The sequence below is a fragment of the Palaemon carinicauda genome, chromosome 1, assembly GCF_036898095.1.
Source record: "Palaemon carinicauda isolate YSFRI2023 chromosome 1, ASM3689809v2, whole genome shotgun sequence".
Taxonomy (NCBI): domain Eukaryota; kingdom Metazoa; phylum Arthropoda; class Malacostraca; order Decapoda; family Palaemonidae; genus Palaemon; species Palaemon carinicauda.
Window position 1 is genome coordinate 205,618,001 of NC_090725.1, and position 22,944 is coordinate 205,640,944.

Here is a 22,944-nt window from a genome sequence, read left to right on the forward strand (position 1 = left end):
CCTATATTACTGCTTAATAAATTTCTCTTAAAGTAATGATATTTCAATTTTAGTTTAACAATAACTTTTAAGCTTTAAAATTTCCTTAAAATTAGTATCTTGAAAGGAACACTAACTGAATACAGACTGGTCAAATAAACATATCGTTAAGGAAAGTCTCGGAAAAGAATCATAATAAGAAATTAATCTTTAATAGAATCAAACTATGTATTATCTAAAAATGATATTAATTGCGATTTCATTTGATGCTAAAAAAAAAGAAAAAAAAAAGATTGAAATATATGTAATTCACCTTACCATTCTTAACATTTCTGTATGTTATTTTGCTTTTCGAGTATGTCTTCCGAGATAGATTACATTTAACATGACATAAAGCTAAATATCTTAGCAGGGAGCAAAGCACAGACGCTGTCAAGAAAAGAGTAACAAAAGATTGGGCCGTTTATTGCTATTTAAATTATCATTGCCGCTATCATTCACTTCATTATAGTGATTTTTCATATCAAAATTCGCTAAAAATTCCAAGTATTATTATTAAAATAATTAATTAGAAATGAAAGTACAATATATTAATGAACGTAGTGGTAAATCCGAAAAATTGATTATATCAATAAACTATGGTCAAAGGGCTGGTGTCGGAAAGGTGGATTTTGCTACACCGTCGAAAAGCAGAGGAGAGTTACAAAAGTAATATAACAGGGCTCTGTACTACTTCACCCTGTTCTAAAGCTACGCTAGATACGGACCACAGTTACCACTAACATACAATATGTCTACGATTGCAATTCTGATTTTCTAAAAGTTAAAAGGGACACAGTAGTTAGATAAGAATTTCTTAACTTTATTGTTTAAATTTAGCGCTAATGGGGATAGAATCAAAGAAAATATTAATAAATAATAATCTCCAATTAATTTGAGGTGAAGAATGCCAAGAAAGTACTTTCGGAAGAGTGATAAGAATCATGATAAAGAAGAAGAAAAATAAAAAGTATAAGAAGAGGAAGAAAAATATTGATCATAGGACCCGTAAGTAAAGTCAGACCCTTACTACACTAAGTTTCTCAGAGCCTGTTCTCAAGGCAGCCATGATGATCACTAATAACAATTAACGGAATTTCTATGACCTTTATGCAAAAATACTTCTTCTCCGCCAAGGACAAGAGTAAATTTCACATAATTTCTAATGGGTAAATTACTTTATACGCAACTACGACTACAGAAGCTTCCCATAATTGCTTTCTCTTTTTGCTGCCATTGCCGTGGTAATTTCCAGATTGACCGGTAGAGGGTAGGCCAACACCTGAACACGGACTTTGCAGGTAGACCAATATTTGAGCACAGCAACACCAACGAATTTTTCATATCTATTATACACGTACACATACATACATACATATTCATTTGATTTGTATATAAACACACACACAGACCCACACACCCACACACACATATATACAGTGTATATATATATATATATATATATATATATATATATGTGTGTGTGTGTGTGTGTGTGTGTGTGTGTACAAGTGTGTTTGTTTATGTATATATGTGTTTGTAATGATCACTCGTATGTGACCATACATGGAAAGTGCAAGTGAAATAAAAGGGCTTCCACGTACAAGCTCCATTAGATTACAATGAGTGATCTTGGCACAAGAATTCCTCCCAGCAAACATAGAAAACATAACCAATAATTAAAAGTGTAACTTGAAGGCTGGTGAGAGTAAACAAACATGGACAAGACAAAAAGAAAAACCAGGTAACCAATCCACGTAATTATTATTATTATTATTATTATTATTATTATTATTATTATTATTATTATTATTACTTGCTAAGCTACAACCCTAGTTGTAAAAGCAGAATGCTATAAGCCCAGGGGCTCCAAAAGGGAAAATAGCCCAGTGAGGATAGGAAACAAGGAAAAATAAGATAGTAACTATATAAACTATAAAAACTTTAATAAAGCAAGAGGAAGAGAAATAAGATAGAATAGTGTGACCGAGTGTACCCTCAAGCAAGAGAACTCTAACCCAAGACAGTGGAAGACCATGGTACAGAGGCTAAGGCACAACCCATGACTAGAGAACAATGGTTTGATTTAGGAGTGTCCTTCTCCTAGAAGAGCTGCTTACCATAGCTAAAGAGTCTCTTCTACCCTCACCAAGAGGAAAGTAACTTCTGAACAATTACAGTGCAGTTGTTAACCCCTGGGGTGAAGAAGAATTGTATACAGACTAATGAAGTTATAGAAGGGTTAAGTATTGTCAATCCAAACCTATTTTTAGCATCTCTAATTGGTCTCATTTAGGCCAACTTTCTGTTAGTTACATAATCACAGCCTTGTCATGTTTTCCTTTTGGAACATTGTTTGTGGTTATTGACCGTGAGATCACCTTCGATCGTTTTCGCACTCGGCCGTTTCAGAGTTCACCTCCAGCAGGCCACAGAACCACTTTCTGCAGGTGAATGTTATCAGGCACTGATCTAACCGGTTGACTTTCGTCTTGGGGATCCACTTCTTTTCATTTAAACCAAATCATAAGTTAAAAAAATGTACTTTTAGAATGAAAGCATTCTATTCTTGCTGAATTTTGCCACAATTATCGAAAGTTATATTTCCACTAAATATACTTTCATAACAAGTAAAAACGAAATATATCGCCTATAATAGTAAGAACATTCAGCTCATATACTTAATTAGCATATTTTTTTTTTTCTCGAAAACTATACCTCCGCTATTTTTATAATTACTAGTGTATGCAAGCCGTCAAGAATTAACAGCGAAATATTCAAATAGATTTGCACGCACACACAGCCACTTTCATGATGGCGTGATTACTCCCTCACCTCCCTACCCGAGAGACGGGGAGATTTGAGCGCGACGGGATATATATATATATATATATATATATATATATATATATATATGAGCGACCGAAAATATATATGTGTATATATATATATATATAAATATATATGCGCGACCGAATATATATATATATATATATATATATGCGCGACCGAATATATATATATATATATATATATATATATATATACATATATATATACTATGTATATATATACATATTGCCAAATACTTGATCTGTTTTATATATGGGAGATCATTATGGAACTAAACAAAAGGACAATTTATTATTATTATTATTATTATTATTATTATTATTATTATTATTATTATTATTATTATTATTATTACGTGCCAAGATGGAAAAGCAAGATGCTATAAGCCCAAGGGCTCCAACAGGGAAAATAGCCCAGTGAAGAAAGGAGATAAGGAAATAAATAAACTCCAAGAGAAGTAATAAACAATTAAAATATTTTAGGAATAGCAACATTAGAATACATCTTTCATATATAAACTATAAACATTTTTACAAAACAAGAGGAAAAAAATAAGATAGAATGGAGTGCCCGAGTGTACCCTCAAGCAAGAGAACTCTAAACCAAGACAGTAGAAGGCCATGGTACAGAGGCTATTGCACTAACCAAGATTAGAGAACAATGGTTTGATTTTGGAGTGTCCTTCTCTTAAAAGAGCTGCTTACCGTAGCTAAAGAGTCTCACCTACCCTTATAAAGAGGAAAGTGACCACTGAACAATTACAGTGCAGTAGTTGCCCCCTTGAGAGAAAAATAATTGTTTGGTAATCTTAATGTTGTCAGGTGTATGAGGACAAAGGAGAATATGTAAAGAATACGCCAGACTATTCGGTTTATGTGTAGGCAAATGGAAAATAAACCGTAACCAGAGAGAAAATACGATTGCAATTCTGAAAAAAATCTCCCGGGGAGTATGATTCCCAAATCTAAGAAAGAATAGCAATAGAGCAGTACGGAAAGTAGTTATGTGTAATAATTTAAAAAATGAAGTAACAATAAAGCTGTTCCCTTATGCTGTAAACGTACAAAAATAGTACTCAAGTCACATCTACATATAGAGTACAGCATTATTGAAATACGAGTGTATGGGACTATCTATTGTGTATGATAATAATGATGATTATATTTTATGATTTAACTGTGTTTATACAAAATAAACAAAGTCATATGGAGATGGAAGAGGTGAAAGCAAATAGATATATCCGACTGAAACCAAAAATTTCACAATGAAAAGACGGAAATGAAAATCTATCTGACGCAATAAACAGATTAGCCATGACTGTGTAGCAATCTCTAAAAAATATTTTATTTTTACTGAACAGTTATCATCTCAGTCCGAATATCATTTAATTGAGAACTTCCACAATAGCTAGGATTAATGAAGTATATAAAATGAACTACGAGAAATGTATCACCACATCACAAATTGACCCACCGGGATCAGCAATGCTTAGATTGCTCGTTTTCCTGACAATTTCTTTCCATATACAGGCAAACGTTGGGATCAGCTTCCTGGTTCGGTTTCCCAGACCTAATTTTCGTATTCCAGTCGCTCACAAGGAGAGGCAATTTCCAGGTTGGAATTTGGAAGATGCCTTGACGTCTAGATAACATGTTGACATGAGAACTTTTCTAATGTGGTTACTAAGATACATTAATTAGCACATTCTTATCAACATCCCATAGGAGAGCTACAGGAGTCGTCAAATTTGATTGGATCACCAAACTGGAAAAGTCTTCAAGTTTCAATGTACAATTAAGAATATAACAAATAAAAGGACATCTTGCCACCTCACAATGACCTCAGGTAGTATGAGATCTATGCTGACCCAACAATGTTAAATTGCATCTTGCGGGTTTAAACCACATTCTCATTGTCATCATTTATTTTTTGCATTGGCTGCATAAAGTCATTTTGATGCCCGACCTCATATTTGGAGATATAAGGTTATTTCAGGTGATATAGGAAAAAAGGACTAACGTTGGTTAACCCATTATTATCTGTCTTGGCTCATATAAGGTAATATTATCATACTATTGTTTCATTTATAAGATCATTATATATAAGCTATATGTGCATACACATATATCTATGTATGTATGTATGTATATGTATATATATATATATATATATATATATATATATATATATATATATATATATATATATATATCTATCTATCTATATATCTTTCTATACACACACACATATATATTTATATGCGGTATATATGTATATATATGTATATATATAAATATATATATATATATATATATATATATATATATATATATATATATATATATATATATCCAAAAGAACCACCGGGAAGATGAAGGTAGGAAATGTAAAATTAAGGTCTGATTAATTTTGTGATACTTCTTCAGAGGTCTTGTGAGTTTTACGCATATATATATATATATATATATATATATATATATATACATATATATATATATATATATATATATATATATATATATATATATATATATATGTAAGTATGCAGCCTATATATGTTTGTGTTTGTATGATCTTTGCATTCTAGTAAATCAATCACGTACTTTCTTCACCAAAATATAAATGACACGAATGGCATCTCGAGAGTCAAGCAAGCTGGAAAAATTCCAGCCATAAATTTAAAACTTCTCAGTTGTATTACGATGAAAAAGAACTTGCTCTGAACCATTTGTATGTCATCATTATTATCTATTATGAGATGAATTTGATGGTTTACCAGATGTAAAGGCCAGCACATCTATAAGTAAATCACGGAGAAGCTTCATTGTCTAGCCTCACTCATTTCCTTTTCACTCCTTATTTTTTACCTGTATTTCAATATGCTTATATTATTACGTATATAAATGTAGTTGGATATATATACAGTATACATACACACACACACACACATATATATATACATGTATATATATACATAAATATATATGTATATATATATATATATATATATATATATACATATTAAACATATATTTATCTATCTATCTATCTATCTATATATATATATATATATATATATATATATATATGTATGTACAGTATGTATGTATGTATGTATGTATATATATATGTATATATATATATACATAAAACTTATACATATATATATATATATACATAAAACTTATACACACACACATATATATATATATATATACATATACATATATATATATATATTATATATATATACAGTATATATATATATATATATATATATATATATAAATATATATATGTATATATCTATATATATCAGAATATCACCATCTGCTTAGTAACTCAAAGTAAACATCCTTATGCATCTACGAACGCAAGCGCATAATGATATTAATTTCCCATGATTAAGCGATTACTCCGTATCAACTCGACCGTGAGACTTTTACAATTTCTACGACCGAAAGAAGCTCAGATTAAGAAAGTCTGTTCCCTTCTGTTCTCTAAAACTAATCACACCGAAGGTTACCACCTCACCAGGTAGACGCAGAACAATCGAAGGCCATAATGCGTAGCAGGATGTAAATATTACGCTACAGTCATGATGTGTGTGTATGTGTGTGTGTATGAGAGAGAGAGAGAGAGAGAGAGAGAGAGAGAGAGAGAGAGAGAGAGAGAGAGAGAGAATACCATGAAAAGTACATAGCATATGATTTGCAACTATAAGGTATACATTAATAACAAGAAACGTGTGGACGTATAGTATTCAACTGTCCCGTAATACGATGATTTTCAAAACATTGGTGGCTGTATTAGTCACATTTTCAGAAATATTTATGGGTACAATACATTTTCCGTTCCCTACAAAAGAGAATATATTCGAATGACACCCCATAAAAAGTAATCAACTTACCGAGTAATTTCTTAAAGCCCTGATTGCCCGTATGTCAGTGTACAAACAAATGACAAATGCATAGTTAAATGTAGATTATAGATAAAAAAGAATATAAAAAATATGGTGAAAACAAATCTATCGAATGATGCGAAAGTAGTTTGCTCTACACGACATTTCAGCAATAGCCTTCAGACTGGAAAAGACCATTCTAGAAAGTAACGCAGACGGAATACGCCCATTTGGTGAATAGTGACAGTAAAAGTAATGTATTTGAAGGTAAGGATCTAATGATGTTGGGTACTGTTCAATACTTCATGCTACGGTCAGTAACAGTTTCTCTCTTACAACCCATGTGATACAAGCAATTGCAAAGGCAGAAATAGATTACACAATGGAATCGAGACGTTTTCTTCCAGCATTGGCGATGAAAGTAATTCCCGTCAACAAATCTGACCATCTAGAGTGGTCGAATAGGTGTGGCCCAAAGCCATTTGGTCATCTACTGACGGAGGTCAGCGCCGTTAACCAGATGTTCCAAGGATGTACTTGAAGTTCTGTTATTGCAGGGGATACAATAAGTTTTCAGTGCACATACCCGATATACTACAGTCACCAGTGGAGATCCTTTATAAATTATTTACATGCTCTGGTAAATTCTATTTCATAGGTTAATAAGTTTGTTACTCTTAATCATCTAAGTAAATGATATCGTTGGAGTTGTCACCATAGAATGAAGCGCATATTAAAATTTCAAATAAGAATTATAATGAATTGAAAATTAAAATCATAATGAAAATATTAAATGATAATGATAATGAAATTCATATGACACACGCAAGAATCACCCACTTCAAAAAACAATCACTAGTTTGTAGTGTAATATTCAAAACTAAATCCTTACGTAAGAAATGTCTCTACTGTACCCAATGCTAAGTCGTTTGCGGGGTATCATTGTCAATAAAGATATCTTCGTATCATTCTAGAAATAATGAGACCTAATTACCATACCCCAGTAGTCCACAAATGACGGAAATTATATCAGTCATTACCACGCCTAACTAAAAGCGGCTGCCACAACAACAAACCCGGAAAGGAGAGGATTCCATAGTTAGTAATTACTGGCAAAGGAATGCCACAATCATCAGTTCTAATGACATCATCCATTAGCATTCCTGCCTCCATACGCCAGTGGCGTAACGGATTTTACGTAACATGTTACCCAACAGCATACTATTGGCGATGTAAACAAGGCCAGGAGGGATACATGTAGCTTTGTAGGTACTGTATTTACATAATAGAGGCAAAACTGCATATTAAGCTGTCGGTCGGACGCCTGGATTTATGTAGCTGAGCCGGGAAGGGATAAGAAATTAAACTTAAACATGTAAATAACGGAGTGCGTGTATTTTACACGAGACAGGATGGAAAAACCTACATAATATTAATCTTCACAGGATAGTTGCTTTCCTTACGACATAGTCCTGCAGTGAGGAGGCCACTGCCGTCATTTCTCCCAATTACTGTATTTGAGGCTCTTCACCATCCAGTCAAATATGGCGGGTCTTTTTTAGAAGAAAAAATATGACACACCGTACCAAGGTTGTTCGTGGGAGGGAGGAGTCCATTTAAGGAGTGGTGGCCTTTGGTCTTGTGTCCGTAGGGGGAGGGAGCCGAGAGCCTGCTATTAGGAATGTGGGAGGTAGAGGGGTGGAAGGCTTGTGGCTTGAGAAGTCCTTGAACGGATTCAAGGATCCCTAGTCACTTCCCTCTACCTAGCCTCACTTTTCAATCAACCTCACTGTCACATGACTCGCACCAGGGACCATAGCGGTAATAATCACGGAAAGAAACCCAGGTAGCCTATCAGTTTCGGAGCATCTTTGCTTCTGTGCACTCCATGTGTCATACAAATAACTTGCATAAAGTTAAGAGTTTAATCCCTCTGTTGTCCAGTATTGAATGATCTTAATACTTCTTCTTCTTCTTCTTCTTCTTCTTCTTCTTCTTCTTCTTCTGATTATTATTATTATTATTATTATTATTATTATTATTATTATTATTATTATTATTATTATTATTATTATTATAACAGTCAACTGCACTCTTGATTGGAAAAGCAGAATACTACAAGCGTTAAGGTCCCACTAAAGAAAACAATCTGGTACGGAATAGGATGCTGAGAAGTAAAAAAAAAAAAAACTATGAAGTAAAATAGCAAAATGTTATAAGTAATCGTATGCATATGGACACATATATATGGTTTTGAAAATTAATACCACTGAGGAAGATGAAGGAACAGATAGGGAAAAGGCAACCTCTTGATAAAGTACCTGGCATCCTTGGCCCTTCTGTTAGTCTTGGCTAACACACCGTTTACAAAGAAACAAGAGGAGGAGTAGAATGACAAAAAGAAAGATGTGCTTGAATGTACCCTCAAGTAAGAGAACTCTGACTCAACACACCGGAAACCAATGGACAGTAAAGAGGCTATAAAGTGACCGTTTGTTGGAAGGGCTACTTTTATCTTACCACAGAGCAGTTACTATAAAATTCTACTCGACAAAATATGAGAAGTAGAAGACTTAATACTGTAAGATGTGCGAGAAACCAAAATAATGTGTAAAGAATATGTATTGGTGTATTAAGTTTTAAGAGCCGTACCAAAATAAGGATCCAAGAGCAGTAAGATATGATTGTATTGCGAAAGGCAGCACAAGATACGTTCAAGATACTATACTGTATTTCAGAAAGGAATAATGATTTTGATAATAAAAGGATACCTTTACCAGATCCCAAACTTCAAATATCCAAAGACTTGAATTATAGATGAATATGGAACTGAAGAAATAAGATAGCTATAGAATAAATTTCACTGCATCGAAACAAAGCATAACTCAATTAGGAGTACGCAAGTGGAACATAAATAATCTACTCACAAACACACTAAAACATTTTATATATATATATATATATATATACAGTATATATATATATATATATATATATATATATATATATATATGTATATATACACACACACATATATATATATATATATATAAGTAGGATGTACAATATATATATATATATATATATAAGTAGGATGTACAATATATATATATATATATATGTATATATATATATATATGTATATATATATACATATATAAGTAGGATGTACAATATATATATATATATATATATACAGTATATATATATATATATATATGTATATATAAGTAGGATGTACAATATATATATATATATATATATATACATATATATATTATATACTGTACATCTATACAGTACATACTACTTAAATATCATTACTAATATCCTAATTAGCAAACATAAGTGGCAAAGTAAATAGCTACAGCCGCCTCCGATTATCAGTTAAATTAACGGCGCATAAACCTATTAAACTTTGATCTTCGTCCTGCAATGGAGAGCGTCCTTCATGGTGGCTGAGCTGAATGGCTGTGGGTCTCTTAGCCATGACATCGTTAGACAGAAGGAATCAATGCCAATCATTTGGTCTCTATTTAGAATCGGCAGTGAAATAGCGATGGTCATGTTTGAAAATGAAATAAAAACAACGCAATATGCTGTAACACTAGCGATTCCTTGAAAGCTGAATGCCTGGAGTTTTCAATCTGGCGTCGCGCAGTTGATGGTCTTTGACTAAGCAAATATTTTTCTGGCTGTAAATAGTTTGCATAAAAAGTAGAGAAGCAAACAAATAACAATTATTGAACCAAAGAGAAATTAACTCTATCCATAGTTTGCAATGGGATTTTAGCATTACATTCTTAGAATCACCTCCAGACGTTGCAAAAATTGTGCTTCAGAGTAACTAATAATTTTCTTTGATGAAAAAACTTTTCTTATATGGAAAAATTATTATGACAGCTCTATTAGGCTCCAAGGAATTATCTTCTCTTCAGTTTTCTTGGCTAATGTTAGTCGCCCTTTATCTTTTCAAGAGTTCAATCGATTGTATCATCTGTTTTTACATTAAACTACCAGTTTTTCTTATTTTTTTCTCTCTTTCTTTCTGCGTTGGTCTCTATGAAGCTGACATGTCATTTGGCTGAACGTTCCGTCACATTTCTCAACAAAATCCATCTATAAAGTTGTTTAACAGATAAAAGTATACAGGGTACATGAAAGTTCTGCCATACCTCTTGCTTTACTAACTATTTCAAAGATTATTGAAGTCTGTTACTTCCTCGCAAAGAAATGTACGAAAGCATGTATACGCTCACTCTAGTGACGAACACTACTTTAATATTTTCCTAATTCAAGTTCTACAAAGCTGACTCCTCTCGAACTTTTGAAGATCTTCATGATGGAAGGATGATCCCCTACATTACCATTTCCACTGATGAACTGTATCTTTAATTTTACAAACCCTTAGGTAGAAATGAACTACCAGAGATTGAAAATGCAAAGGTTGAGACCAGGTATCTTTGTCTTAGGTTAAGGAGCGCCGCTATGGGGAACTAGATTTACATAACTCGTACTTGTGACACAGATTTTCTCTTTGGAACATGCACAGCTAAGACTGTTACAAAAATGAAGAAAAAAAAACAGATTACACTGTGATAAATTTAGAGATCTGTTTATTCTGGAGTCGTGCATAGTTTCCTTGTGGTGATAAAGGCTTTGAGCTTATATCAAATTCAAGATTGGTTATATTGTTATAAACAGGCACTACAAAACACTGCCTGTAGTATATAGTCTCATAAGCCTTCAATGATGCTTGGAAGTAGATTGAAAAAGTAAACAGTAAGAAAACAGAAAGGATGCCTTGCGATAGACAGAGGTTACTACAGGCTATTCAAATAATATAAAAGATAAAAAAAAAATAGATGTCATATAATTATGCAAAAGAAAAATATAAAGAACGGGAGAATTGTTTTTTTTTTAGGAAAATCACAAGTAAACCCAGAGGCGGAGAAGGAAGTTCTATCTATCGGGCATGTCTCTGATGGCGACTGGTAGACAATTTCGTCAGTTCGTCTGTACGTGCTTTATGCTCCAGTAACCAGTTCTTACGTAATGCAAGGAGGCACTGCCGCTGCCACCACCTGCGGGTTTAGCTGCCGATGAGAAGCGGCCGTGCTGTTATAACCCATGATTGATTTAAAGGTGTTTAAGCGAAATAAATTTTATACCCGAAAGATCAAATGTCTTGAAAGTTGGGTGGGATTTATTCGATTTATGACCATGGGCTAAATAGCCTAGCACTAGGCCATGTAAGGCCATTCAGTACAACTGGGAGAAAATTTTGCATTTACAATGAACGAGAGGAAACGGGAATGGAGGTAAGTAGAAGGATAATACACAGCAACTGCAGTTGGAGGCCGAAGGAACGCTCCAAAGACACTATTGTTTACAGTGCGCCGCTTAAGGTACACCGCACCATTAACCCCATTCATGATCTTCAAAGTTGACTTCCCTGGCTGTGGCTGTTATTCAGTAATGTTATGATCGGTTACAATGCGAGTGGTCGTGCGTAAAATTTCAGAGTAAAATTGTTATAAGGTTGAATATAATCATGACTGCCTTAACATATGAATTCAAGACAAACCAAAGGCACTTCACCAAATTCATGTGAATGAAACTTGCGATACGTAACATTCAAACTTAATATTAGTAACTAAAAAAAAAGTTAAGACAACGCAATGCATTTTTTTGTGTTGCTCCTTAGGGCACCCTATTTAAAAGAAAATATAGATACATTTGTACATCACAATAATTTTGGATTAATTATTTTGCACAAACTTTCAGCCTTCATTTACTTGCATTTTGGACGTTTATAATGGTTCAAGAATATCAGTACATATACTTCAAAATATCTATAGATTTACTAAGTGAATAAAATAGGAATGACTGCCTACTTTAAAGCATAACTTGAGAAACTTTACATTTTTTACTAATTGGACGGTTTAAGGGAAAAAATATTTTAGCTCTTAGTTACATTAACAAACAGCATTAAAACCTAAGAGTAATTTTACAGTGATATAGAGAAGAAATAAGGTCGGGCTGGACTTGAAATAATAGAATCTTTATGAAATATGTATTTTCAAGTTCAACTTGACTTACACTGGGTGGGTACGGAGCAGTTCTTGTTGTAATGAATGCAACACAATGGTCAGGCTTCTTATGATATCCAAGTAAATAAGATAACAATGTACGTCAGTATATCTCACATTATTAGATAAAAGATTAATGGTAAGGGTAGTTTCCAAATAGTATAATACTGTACCACACAAACACGCAAATAAAATGTGGTTAAATATGTATTTACAGATAAGATAACGATGAAAAATTTTGAGAGAGAGAGAGAGAGAGAGAGAGAGAGAGAGAGAGAGAGAGAGAGAGAGAGAGTATACGTAAATCTTTAAAACAATGTTGATATTTATCGAAATATAACAGGTACCTTCATATATGTACGAGAGAGAGAGAGAGAGAGAGAGAGAGAGAGAGAGAGAGAGAGAGAGAGGATCTAGAATACTATTAGCCAATTTACTTTCATCTGTGGAAAGACCAGTACCAACTTGCTCCTCTTTCACCTGTGACCCTCTACAGAATAAGTCATTATGCCTTCAGCGATCTTTTCTGTTTCAGGACGTAGCAATGGTATTAGATTTCTATTCAAAGTAGAACGAAGACACATAACATTCTTGTCATTACTTCTATATTTTTCGTTTATGAATTTTGTGCATTCTACAGTAAGTTTATGCGTCGAGTTTGACATCACATGGGAACAGAAGTTAAATGATAGTCAAAATAATATCTTTTGCTTTCCTATGTCTCTTTTCTGGTTGTGACCGGAATCTTTATATTTGAGGTGGTAAATTCAATAATCGGTCCATTCACTATCAAAATGCACTTTGCAAACACACGAGGGGCATGGTCATGCAAATTATCTCGCCACGAAACGAAAAGATTAAAATTTCCTTAACAAAGGGACAAAGGCGGAGGCAGCATGCAACAAAGACACATCCAAGAGTGTTTGTAAACAAAAGAACAGACGACGGTCCCTCACCAATAATCTCATCTTCACTGTAGGTCTCTTGAGCGGAGAATACAACCCAACCTTGGAACAGGTCTCTTTATATAAGCTCAGACAAACCGGGAGTCAGCAACCCCCACCACATCTCCAACACCCCGACTCAACCTCCATCATCGCAGCCCCCACCTGCACCAGCATATGATCATCAACAACGGCAAAATAACATCCAAGCAAGGTCCTGCTAAAGAAATCTAAGGCTCACTCGGCCACTGCCTCTGCAGATTGCATCCCCATAACAGCGGCTACATTGCTTTTATCTAAACTCGACATTGGATGAAAATGTATCCTGATTTAACATTTACACTTTTAAAAGGCTGAACTCCTCTGGTTAAACTTACTAATAACTTTCTTCTGATATTCAAGTGAATAAAAACATTCCATTTTATATAGACGAAGGGGTTGGATAGGTTTTACTTATGAAAATTGAGTTTCCCCCTTTATAACTAAATAGTATTCCGTGTTATGTCTACTAGCAATGAAACAACCGCACAAGTTAACTAGGAAAGAATGATTCATCATCAAAATAGAAAAACAGGATATAAATGGAATTTTTGTTTTTCTCTATCTCTCTCTCTCTCTCTCTCTCTCTCTCTCTCTCTCTCTCTCTTGTGCGTTCTTACCTTGCAGTGACAAAGCTTATTATTTCTAACTACGTTCGTCTACATATCTTCACTATACGAAATAAAAAAAAGTGAAACCCAAGAATTCTAACCATACACATGTATATATGTTAACGTGGATGTGGATCTTTTGTTGTTGATTTTATGAGACAACTAAGTAACCCAGACCATTCTCTCTTATAGAAGTCGACTGCATGATAATGACAACAGTAAAGTATGAGAAACAAAACGCACGAATAACACCAACAATAAAGATAATAACCATGACAAGGTAAAAATGCATCAATGCTTATGAGACGAAAAAATAAACCACTGGTCATAAGAAATCGTTGAGACTAAACACGTTTTTTTCAGTGCATGGTGATACGTCTTGGTACATGGTGAAAGCAATGATATTTTCATATTTCTATTTCATCATTCAAGAATCAATGAAAAGGTCGTAAAAACATGGTGCATTTACAAGTTCCAAGTAATGAAATGCCGGCTCCAAAACCTTGATAAAAAACTATACGGGACTTTTAATGTTTACCTGTATTTCCTAGTTATCCAAGATCGCCAAAATCTTTTTTTTTCTGCCTAGAGGAATAAATAGGGGATCCCTTTCTCGGTATACCAAGAGGGATGATTGAAATTTGTGAGAAATATATCTTGAGATGGTTTGATCATATTGAGAGAATATGAGAGAATAGCTTGGGAAAGATGGACTGCAAATCCTTTATATGGAGTTGAAGGAGGTGAGAAACGCCCACAAAACTAAGGTGGTTATGGGTATACCACAAACGCCCCAGCCTGTGCTATATAACAAACGAACGAATCAACGAAGGGAAATATTGGTGAGTAGCAGAAGTGTTAGAATGAAAGGCCTATAATATCCAGGAAATAAAAAATATATGTGATGGTATCTCCGCGCCGCGGGGAAGGTAACGATGCTGCCTTTGTTTTTATATAAAAAAAAAAAATAAAAAAAAAATACTCATTCTTATTGCGGTTGTTGGAGGACAAGCATGGCACCGACTGTTGTTTTGTTTGTCCGAAGCCACCTGCTCTTTAGGCAAACGAGTTTTTGCTAGAAATAAAAGTTAAAAAGTTATCCGTAACAAGGAATTGCAGTATAGTTGGAGCGACGACGCAATAGTTTTAGAACACTTTCGGGAAGTTGTATTATAATTCTTCGACAACCAGTATTACAGTGAAGAAAACCGGATGAAAGTTGAATTTGGCTATCTTTAGTCTATAAGAAATCTGTGCACCAATCGTGTTACTGAGAGAGAGAGAGAGAGAGAGAGAGAGAGAGAGAGAGAGAGAGAGAGAGAGAGAGGATGGGGGTTAGTTAATGACGCAGCGAATTGGCAAGCAAGTGAATTCTTTTACATCCCAATCGCGTCTGAACAGTTCATGAACGGTTGTGTGGCCGGGACAGTCCGTAGCAATAGTTTTTTATTTTTTCATTTTTTTACTATGTAAACACAAGGGAATTTTCAGTTTCTAGTTGCGTGTTATCAATCATAAGTTGATAAAACGAGGTTCTTTTTGTACTTGTTAGAGACTTGTAATGTTACTCCACAAGGTAAATATGTTTGTGGTAGCTTAACTATAACCTTGCTGATGATTGCCCATGTCTATAACTGTTATATTATCTAAAGTTCTTGACCATCTGTTGACAAAACGTCTGAATGCGTATGCTGGAAGTAATCATTTGTTCCAGAGCTTGTATTTGGTTTCCACAGGGGTCTTGGAGCTTGCACACAAATTCCTTGATTCTGGTATTGATGATTTTGCTACTATGGATCATGTTAATCATGAGGCCCTTGTTCTCAAACTTAAATAAAAAAAACGATTCCATGGGAATTCTTAGTATGATTATGGAGAACTAACCAGTATATGGAAGAGTATTTGTTAATGGGCATCGTGTTTGTCCGTTTACTTTTTACATGATATAATTTTTATATCACATAAGTATGTGGTTAGACCTTGAAAATATACTTGTTAGTCATGAAGATCATGCTACTCTTTTTTCATGAATTCCATGTCCTGAGTATAGATTTGTGGTGGATGAATCCCTTAACAGTAAGCGTAGGATACCAGATCCTCCCGTTCTAGATTTTCTGATTGACAACGTTTCTTTAATTACATGCGGGTCATTTAAAATTTTAGGATGATTCTTGATAGAAAATTTATTTTAGAGAAACATATTCAGTTAGCCTCTTCTTCAGCTTAATGAATAATTGGTATATTGAACAAGTCTTTCAAGATTTTTAGAGTCCTGTATATGTAGAGGAAAGACTTGATTTATTCATTCGACTATGTTTTGAATATTCTTATCCTATCTGGTCTTCAGCACCTGCCTCTCATCTTAAATTGTTGGACAAAAACTTATGGCATACGAAACGGCTATTCCCTGATCTGGATACTAATTTCTGGCATCTTTTCTCAATTAGCCATTTGCTCGCTACATTAGATCTTTTATAATTCTGATCATCCTTTCACTAAGATCTACTCAGACTATATCAACTACTATGTATGCAGTTTATTCTATTAGTTTTCTTATTTGAATAAGGTTCAATGTGATCCGCTACTCTAAAAGTTACATTTCAGGCTGTGACCAACATGTAGAATGATCTTCACAATAAAATAATAACATCGATGAAAATTCAGAAGTTCAAACTTTGTGCAACGCCATTTTGTTGAGCCAACTGACTAAAGACTCTTTTTATATTTTATCAATTACTTATCTATTCAACATTGTCATTATTCGCTTCTATTTGTATCTGTTATTTCTCGTTTTGTAGTTTATTCTTCAATTTTCAGTTTCTTTTACCCTACTAGATTGCTTTCCCTAGTGGAGCCCTTTGGGGCGGTAGCATTATTCTTTTAAAAGTAGAGTTGGAGGCTGGCTGATAATAGTAACAATGTATATAATCATACATGGCAATTCTCTTTGGGTCTCGGAAGGACAGTGGTGATTCACAAAGGTATAAGGAAAAAGAAACAAGTAAGGGGCGACATGATGAGCAACACTACTCTATCCCAGACATGAAAGAACTTCTAAAGCCTAATCCACCTTCCGAAAAAGGCTATAGAAAAAAAGCGGACTGACATCAGGGAGATGTTTTTGAATGCTTGGAAGATGAGGGAGCGACGAACACTATGGAATGATTTTAAGATGGAGTGATATGGCGGTTGTTTACAAGGCCGTCTGGAGGAACCAGAGATTCTCCTTCAAGTCGTAAAAAATATGAAAACTATAATTTGCTTAAAGAGAATTGTAATTTTCTGAGGTAAACCAACAGCAAGTATGGTGTGTAACGGTTTAAAATGTGTACGCTTAGCTCTAGATGGCACTTTTAAGCTATGATGTATATCACATTTTCATAACGTAATTTTATCCACATTCGTGGATTCGTACTTGAGAAAGTAATTAGAAAATGGCTAGAGTGGTGAATGGTGACTGTCATTTTTTTATTAGTCCTGAAGCTACCCTCTTTTAGGGATATATATATATATATATATATATATCTATCTATCTATATACACACACACACACACACACACACACATATATATATATATATATATATATGTGTGTGTGTGTGTGTGTGTTTGATGACAGTAAATGCTGAATACTTAGCCCGAAAATAAAAATGAAATCGATAGACGATTACCAAACTCGTTTCGTCACAATAGCATTCGATTACATTATTTCAGTAACACAAGAGATCAAATCTTGGGTCTTTTGAGGCACGAAATAAAAGAGCGTAAAATCAATATCGCAACGTTGTTGCATAAGCGTATAATACATAAGCAGCATTGCAGGTAAATATTCATACATCCTTAACATGTATTACGGTATTCTTTTTGATAATGGTAATGTTTTCTTTTACTATTTTTCTTTTGTGATTACACTGTTTCCGATTTCAGTCTTTCGGTCGCTTTCTCATTAATACTATAAAGTATGTAATGCTAATTACTTGAAATCAAATGGCCTGCTAAAGTTTACAAAGTTAGTCAAAGTATCATAATACGCACAGAGTTAATTAGAGTAATTCAGTAAAAAAGGCTTGGAATAATTTTACCATAATTTTAGAAAACCACGATATAATTGTTCCTATCTTTAACCGCTTAAAACTGTTACTCGTCTGCATTTAAAATGGTAAAGCAAGCCACTGCATAAGTTCACATTCATTTAAACTTAAACAATTCTCCATTTAACTATTGCCTCATTTGCGAACAATTTTAGAATAAAGACATGACCACGTTATGCTATTGCGCAGGTGGTGTTTGCTTATGCGTGTGTGAGTGGGTTGGGCGCGCGTCTATGTTATGAGGAAGAAGAGAACAGTTCACTTTCACACAGACCCAAACAAAAAATGCAAGGTAGGGCTCAATCTGCAGAACACGTTAGGCCGAATGCCAAAGTTGACTTATTCTTGAGAGAGAGAGAGAGAGAGAGAGAGAGAGGAGAGAGAGAGAGAGAGGTAGGGTTTTCAGAGACTTCAATGACAATTGATAGTTATCCAACGGATGATCAACAGTACTTTTAGGTTTAAGTTGAGAGAGAGAGAGAGAGAGAGAGAGAGAGAGAGAGAGAGAGAGAGAGTTGTAAAATTGCAATGGTGATAGGTTATGATCCATCCAAGACAAAGCTTACTTTAGTTTGAAAATGAAATCGGAATCTACTCAGACGCACACCGCACACTCACAAATTTCAGATTCAGAAATTTTTCTGTATAAGTGACTGCTGATATGTACCTTAAAGTAGTTGACAAAAGAAAAAACTAATAACCAAAAATTGTGAAAGACCATGTTTGATATTTCTCTAAATTCTGAAATTTTGAAAACAAAGGATCCATCTTTCCCCATATATGATATAACCTTATTATGTTAATAAAGATATGATTTATAACTGGAATTATGACGGGGGTGGTTAACTAGTATCCCCACTTGAAGGAATAAAGTGGTAAAAACATCAGGTCTTTACTCATAACCCCATGAATAAATTTGCTACACAACAATCATAGAAATCCCCATAACCACCATCTTCAGAACAAGGAAACGCCAGACATGAGGGAACAGATGGATGACGTCATATCCCACGGTTATTACGTAGTATAGCAAAGCCATTATGTAATATTATCGAGTCACCGACCTAAAAGCACAACAGAAGTTGATCCAGTTACCCTTGAAGACGCAAGCAAAAAAAAAAAAAAAAAAAAAAAAAAAAAAAATTGTTACAAGACTAAAGCTGGCCAGTTTTCAGGTGTTTACTGTTACTAATGACAGTTAAAACCTAAATCTCTCTCCCTCCCTCTCTCTCTCTCTCTCTCTCTCTCTCTCTCTCTCTCCTTCGCAGTCATTAAATGTTGGACGTAGATATGACTAGTTATTTTCTTTCATGTTTTTTCTAATTATTGTGACAGTAAGATGACTTCACCTCACATATTAAATATCAGGGTTTGCTGGTCACCGAAAACCAGCAATCCGTGCTCCCTGTGTTCCAAGGACACAAAAATGAAGGAAGTGCTACAGAAACTACAGGTCTGATGAAAATATCTTCTTTTTTTGTTTTTGTTTTTTACGAGTTTATGGAAAGTCTTGTCAATGCTCAGTCTATTCTTTCGTATCAACATATTTGTAAAGGTGCAGTAGTCTATCCGCAATGTAGTTTTGGACAATTTCTAAACACTTTCGCCCACATTCTTTTAGTATGTAGAATTTTTCATTAAGTTTTATAAACCATAGCCTATTCACATCAAAAGTTTTATTTTGATTAAGATTGTATGTATACTTATTTATGCTTCTAAGCAGCTGTATAAAATAAAGATTTTGAAATTTAATTTAGTTTTGGAAATATGAAGTGCACACCCATATTTACTGATGCATTCACACATATATTAACACACATATATATAGTATATACATATATATATGTATATATATATATATATATATACTGTATACATATATATATATATATATATATATACACACTGTATACACCCCCCACACACATTATATATATATATATATATATATATACATAAATATATATATATATATACACAGTATATATACATACATATTAATATATATATATATATATATATACATATATATATATATATATATATACAGTATGTGTAAATACATAAATATATGAATATATATATATATATATATATCTATATATCTATATATAATACATATATATATATATATATATATATATCATTTGAATATTCCTCTTTTATTCAACAGTGGGCTACTTTCCTTAATAGAATCCGTTTTCATAAGAAAAGTAAAAAACAACAGGGGACCTTACCACTACCACTAGCTGTTGAATCAGGGACGAACAATAGGCTATGTAAAGAAATATTCCACAAAAGATTTTTCATATACTTATGCATTAGGCCAATTAATATCACGTAAAAACCTATAAAATAGACACATCAATTTTATATAAAGAACTTGTATTCTATAGCTCCCCCGATATTAATGAACTCCCTTTTAGACACTTACACACCACCAAAAAATCTTCAAACAATCTGATGCATCATCAAACCTATACAGCTGTTTTTTTTTTCCAATACAGTGTTGCTTACGTGACTCCGACATTTTTTAAATCATCTATTCTATCTAGATCACACCCCTTCGCAAATTGTTTATCGTAACAATTTAACCCTCTTTCTTTTACTTGTGTAATATATCTCCACATTGCTTCCGTAAGCGCCAGTTTGTTTAGTAAGCCCTTAAAATTCCATTCGTTCTTTCATGGGCACTTCACTTCTCTTACAAACCTTTGGAAACATCACGTGTACTTTTCTGGCATAGGCCTACTGTCACGTGACTCTGTCTTCTCTCACCCAACTATTTTACACTATACCTTCTATCCAATATCATATCGAATCAAATGCTTGCTTTCTTCTACCATCAGTGCTAATGTATATATATATATATATATATATATGTGTGTGTGTGTGTGTAAATATAATATATGTATGTATATAATATATATATATATATATATATATTTATAAATACACACACATATATATATGTATATATATATATACATACATATATATACATATATATATTTACTTATCAATCATGGAAAGGTGGAATTTAAAATAAATATTAACGGTAAAAGCACATATTTTTACATATGTACGAACATACATGCAATACAACCAAAGAAGGAAATTGTTTTCTGAATTCAAATCAAAAGGGAAAATGTTGAGATGTAATATACTGTTCCAATATATCATTACACGTTTGAGTTGTAGGCTACTCTTATGGATCTAGTAAAGAATGGGCCAAGCTCTAAGGGTTAAAGGCTCAAGTTTATTGTTGAGGGACGGGCCATGTAAATTACACGGGGTTCAAGAGTTCTCCGTACCACGGGCGCTTTCCTTTGTTCTGTTCTTTTATAAGATGTTTGTTCTTTTAAAATTCTTTCTTGTGTTTATCTTCGTCTCTCATCCCCTTGTGCTTATGACCCTCTATGCATCAAGAAGAATACCCTCACTTCCTTCGGGATAAGGCATCGCTTCTCAATTCTCCGATATGCTCCGGTTGGATATAGTTTGGAGTAGAAAAAATGCAATGTTGTATGTTTTATCCGTCTCTGCATTCAGAAAACAAATAAAGATTTAAACAAAATATTCGAAGATTATGAAACTAACAATTCATGTATATTCTCCTCAGTGAGTTTTTCGTGCCTTTTTATGTCTGTATGAATTTTAAAAGATAATATAAATATGCAATGTTGTTCACGCTCATGAACATCTTAGATCTCCCGTTCTTGACGATGAATTTAATCAACATTCTTTGCAAGTTATCAGAACGATGAAGGACATCGATTGTCTTTATGTACAGCAACCTTCACTAGCCTTGACGAAAAAATACCTAATCAATTATGTTTAATGTGTAAACTTAAATGAGTTCCTTATTACTTTTAGGTATCATTAGTCTACTCTGTAATATTCTTTTTGTATGTTGACAAGTACTTTCATGGTTCCTTAGTTACCTTGATTTATTCCTTGCAAAAGGTAGATAGTACATGCCATCAATTAGCAAAGTTACGAAATATTAAAGAGAGGGGGAAAAGAAGGAAGGAAGCAATGGGAAATCTGGAGGAGGGAAGGTTGGCCTATAAGATTCGTTAACACTTTTCTTTTGGCTCGGTAGAGATCGGACGTATCCTCTCTCTCCCTAGACTGTCATTTGACTTTTTTATTTTTCTTTTCTTTTCAAGGTGTGCCTTCATGCGGACCTGTCCTGGGCGCGAGGGTGCTGCGTGCGGTACCTTCATGAGTTCATGTCATCGATGGATACCTACCCGCACTCTCTGTGTCCTTCGTGTAGAGGGCATCATTGCGAACAGAGTTCGCCTGCTTAATACACAGAAGATGGAATAAGAAACCGTTATCAAGCTCAAAATTGTGAACGGTGTCCGAAATATTGACTATTGAAAAAGA

At 33.7% G+C, this 22,944-nt stretch overlaps 1 protein-coding gene across 1 annotated transcript in view; it reads right to left on the reverse strand.

Moving 5' to 3' along the window:
• The window catches only part of LOC137644014 (uncharacterized), a 358,557-nt gene extending 344,589 nt beyond the window's left edge, over nucleotides 1-13,968 (reverse strand). Inside the window, exon 1 of the mRNA XM_068376892.1 lies at nucleotides 13,821-13,968. Coding sequence (XP_068232993.1) covers nucleotides 13,821-13,832 — 12 coding nt within the window. The 5' untranslated portion in view covers nucleotides 13,833-13,968. The remainder of the gene's footprint in view (nucleotides 1-13,820) is intronic.
• Nucleotides 13,969-22,944: the final 8,976 nt, after the last annotated feature.